General features: G+C 29.8%; 1 protein-coding gene across 1 annotated transcript; it reads right to left on the bottom strand.

Moving 5' to 3' along the window:
• Positions 1 to 912: 912 nt before the first annotated feature.
• On the bottom strand, positions 913 to 2,030 carry LOC132951374 (uncharacterized). Its single transcript, XM_061023186.1, has 2 exons — positions 1,959 to 2,030; positions 913 to 1,458 (listed from the first exon to the last, which is right to left on the bottom strand). The coding sequence occupies exons 1-2, from the start codon at positions 2,028 to 2,030 to the stop codon at positions 913 to 915; spliced, it is 618 nt and encodes a 205-aa protein (XP_060879169.1).
• Positions 2,031 to 3,808: the final 1,778 nt, after the last annotated feature.

Below are 3,808 nucleotides of genomic sequence, written 5' to 3' on the forward strand. Positions count from 1 at the left end.
GAGATTTCCTATTATTATTTTTGATATAGCGATCGTGGACGTTAGGAAATTACTGTTTGATATACAGGCTGTTTCAAAAACATTTTTACCACAAGATCTATAAAAACTATGACGATAAATAATGACGATAATCTATAAATATTTTATAAACAATTTTTTCCACAAAATTAAAACAATAAATAATTCAACAACATTTTAAAAAGAACGATTACTTTTTTGCAAGACACAAATATTTTTAACCCCACCTACCAATTTTTTTGGTAGCTTGTCCTAAGTCCTGAAAAAGTGGTGAAGGGAAATATTTGTGTCCACCACTAACGTGGTTTTTATTAAAAAAAAGCTCTGTATGCAATTAGTATTATGACAACGAAACTCGTGTCCGCAATTGTTATGTTATAATTCCTGACCTAAATAATTCGTCCGCAACTAGTATGTGTCCATTGTGCCCTATGATAAAACACGGCCGCCCGTAATTCGACTTTTTTTGCATTTTTTTTTTTTATTTTATTTTCACGTTTTTTTTCATATACATAATATTATAATATACATGTTAATATTTATTGGTTAATATTACATTATATGGCTGTATATTATATATTATATACCTACCTATATGTTATTTAAATTATTAGGAATTTAACACATATTATTTTCTCTAAATTCTCATTATTATATTATACCATACAATAAATACTTATTACATTTGTTTTATTTTTCGTAAATTATTTCAAATGTTGTGTGATTGGGTTTTTGGGAAATATTATTTTTTCTCTTCACTTAAAGTCGGTAGACGTCGGGTCTGCATCCACCTACCCGATTTGCTGCAGCATATTGTCTGCTTCTGACGAAGTCGGATAGCCTGCCTAGGCTATTAACTTGAAAGTTTACTTATTAAACTCCTTTTTCAAAATCTTATTTTGCTTGAGCTCTATTGTATGGTTTCATTATATGAATATGAAGCCTAAAGGCTTCATCACCAACAATGACAAATGGCAAACACTTGTTGGAACCTGGAAGTTGAGAAGCTTGAGGTAGCCCAAACTGTTCAGAATAAATTCGTTTCCCTATTGATGATTTAGAAAAAATGCCGCTGTCGCCTTCTTTTCCATACGAACCTACATCGATGGCTAAAAACTTGTACTTTGCATCAACTATTGCTAGTAGAACTATGGAGAAGTAATTTTTATAATTGAAAAATAGGGAACCTGATTTTTTTGGACATACAATTTGAACATGTTTCCCATCGATGGCGCCTACGCAATTTGGGAAATTCCAGCGTTCCCAAAACTCTAGTGCCCGAGATTTAAAACAAGTTTCTGTTGGTGAAGGTAAAAGTACTGGTACAAGTTTTTCACCGGTACTTGAAACAACTTCTTTTACAATGGTTGATATTGTGCAATGTGAAATCTGAAAGTCAAATGCCAATGATCTGTATGATTGACCAGTTTGACATTTTACCTATAAGTTAAAATGAATATAAATAGTAGCAGGGTCACATTTGAACCAGAGCTTGAAATCGGTTTTGAATACCGGTTAAAACCGTTAAAAGACCGATATCGAAATCAAAATCGAAATCGAAACCTCAAAAATACAATAGGTACCGGTATTCAAAATTGAAAACAAAATCGAAAAAATTAAAACCGAAATCGAAATCGAACGTAAAAATCTTAAAATATTCAAATATTCAAAAAAAAACAGAATCAAATATTTTAAAATCGTAAAATATATTTATAACAATTCGCCGTACTCGTCGAATTACGAAAACGAAATTAGACGGGTGGCTAAAAATGGACTGAATATTAATAATATATTACTAGTTATTCGTCGTCATGATAGAGGCACGCCGATAACGATACATGAAAACTATAAATATAATGTAATAGATTAAAAATTATAAGTATATCGATCAGACAAGTTAGATTGAGAATTAAGATAATATTATGTACTAATATAGATACCCTAGTCCATAGACTAAAGGTTGTATTTATAGAACTATAATTTATAAAATCATTACTCATTATAGTAGTCATTATCTTTAGCACATACTTAATATTATTATTAGTAATTACTATAGTATTTAGTCAAGGTATGAAGCTTTTACTGTTTAACAAATTGTAGTCAAAAAGTAGGGTGCAAAATTGATTTCAATACCGAAATAAATATCAAAATTTTGATAAATTAAAACTGATTGAAAATTGACTCAAAATTAAAAAAAAAATTAAAACCGATATACAAAATCAAAACCGAAACCGAAATTTTTTAATACCGATATTGAAAATTGAAACCGAAACCGAAATTATTTAAATCGGTTTCAAGCCCTGATTTGAACAATTTGCGCCCTTATTTATTAAATATAATTTTGACTAATTTTGAAGACTCCACATGAGTTTTTTTACTGTCATTCAAAATTTATTAAAAAACATAGGCACAATTTTTTTTTATAAATGTTTAAAGTTTAAATATCGACAAAATTCACCAAAAAATGTTACGAGTGTTTGAAGTTTTAATTTTTAGAAAATCAAAATATTAACGGGTAAAAAAATGATTTTCTATCAAAGGAATTTTGATTTTTGTTATAATTAGTACCTATAACCAGGCCGTATGCAACCACCAACCCGTCCAAATTAAAAATAAAATATTTAACAACTTTATTAAATATAATATATCCTAGACTGACTAATCATCTTCGTTCAGAATCGTTTTTCGTATACACAATGATACCTATCATTGCATTCAAATTTAACCTACTCTAGTCAGATGTTCCCAATGTACAGCAGAGCGAGTTTCCGGTTTTTTCATTAATTATTATTCAATTAATTATTATTTACTGTAGATGAAGATTGTAAAAAAAGGTGGCGTACTATACGTGACCATTATAAACGGCTAAAAAGAGAACGTAAATTAGGAACCGGGTCTGCCGCACGAAAGGGGACAAATTGGCCTCTACTTAAATATTTGACTTTCCTCACAAATGTTTCAGAAGAAAGAAGGTAAATATTTATTCAGCTTCAGTTAAATTTTAATGCCTAATAGTGACTAATATACACAATTAATTATAACATTTTTCATCTACTAAATCATCACAGATCTCACTCAAAATATCTGACTTAGAAGATCACAACAGCACTGTAAATGAAGATAGTGTTCTTGACTACCAAATTGATCCAGAAGAAAGCAGGTAAATCTTTATTAGGTTGCTTCAGTTAATTTTTAACTCCTATGTGTTGTACAAAATGAATTATAACTTTTTTCTTCTACTAATTCATAGCAGATCTCACTCATATCTGGCAATAGCAGTGTAAATGTAGATGGTGTTTTTGGGAAACAAATGGATTCAGAAGAAAATGTTTATTTCGATGATTCTGCATTAATCAATTCACCATCAACAAGTGACACATGTTCCATTCCAAAAAAAAAAAAAAGGAATCAAAGTGATAGGGTTACAGAAATTTTAATTCAGAATAAAGATTCCAGAAAACAAATGTTGGAAACATTAAGTAAAATTAAAAATGTTGAGGACGATATAGACTTTTTTTATAAAAGTATTGCTATGTCTGCAAAAAAATTACCACCACACCTGATTTCTGAGACTAAAATGCAGCATCTTCAAACATTACAAGCTCTTCAACTTAAATACACGCAAAATCAACAACAGCAATATTATTATAATTTACCACCTCAACAATCAAATCTACAAGGAATGCAACAGTACTCATATCAACCACAATCAAGTATGCCAAAAACTTTTTACCAGCCATTAGAAACTCCTCCACCTCATTCTTCAGTATCTTCTCAACCATCACTGTCT

This window comes from Metopolophium dirhodum, chromosome 8 (genome assembly GCF_019925205.1).
Source record: "Metopolophium dirhodum isolate CAU chromosome 8, ASM1992520v1, whole genome shotgun sequence".
NCBI lineage: Eukaryota > Metazoa > Arthropoda > Insecta > Hemiptera > Aphididae > Metopolophium > Metopolophium dirhodum.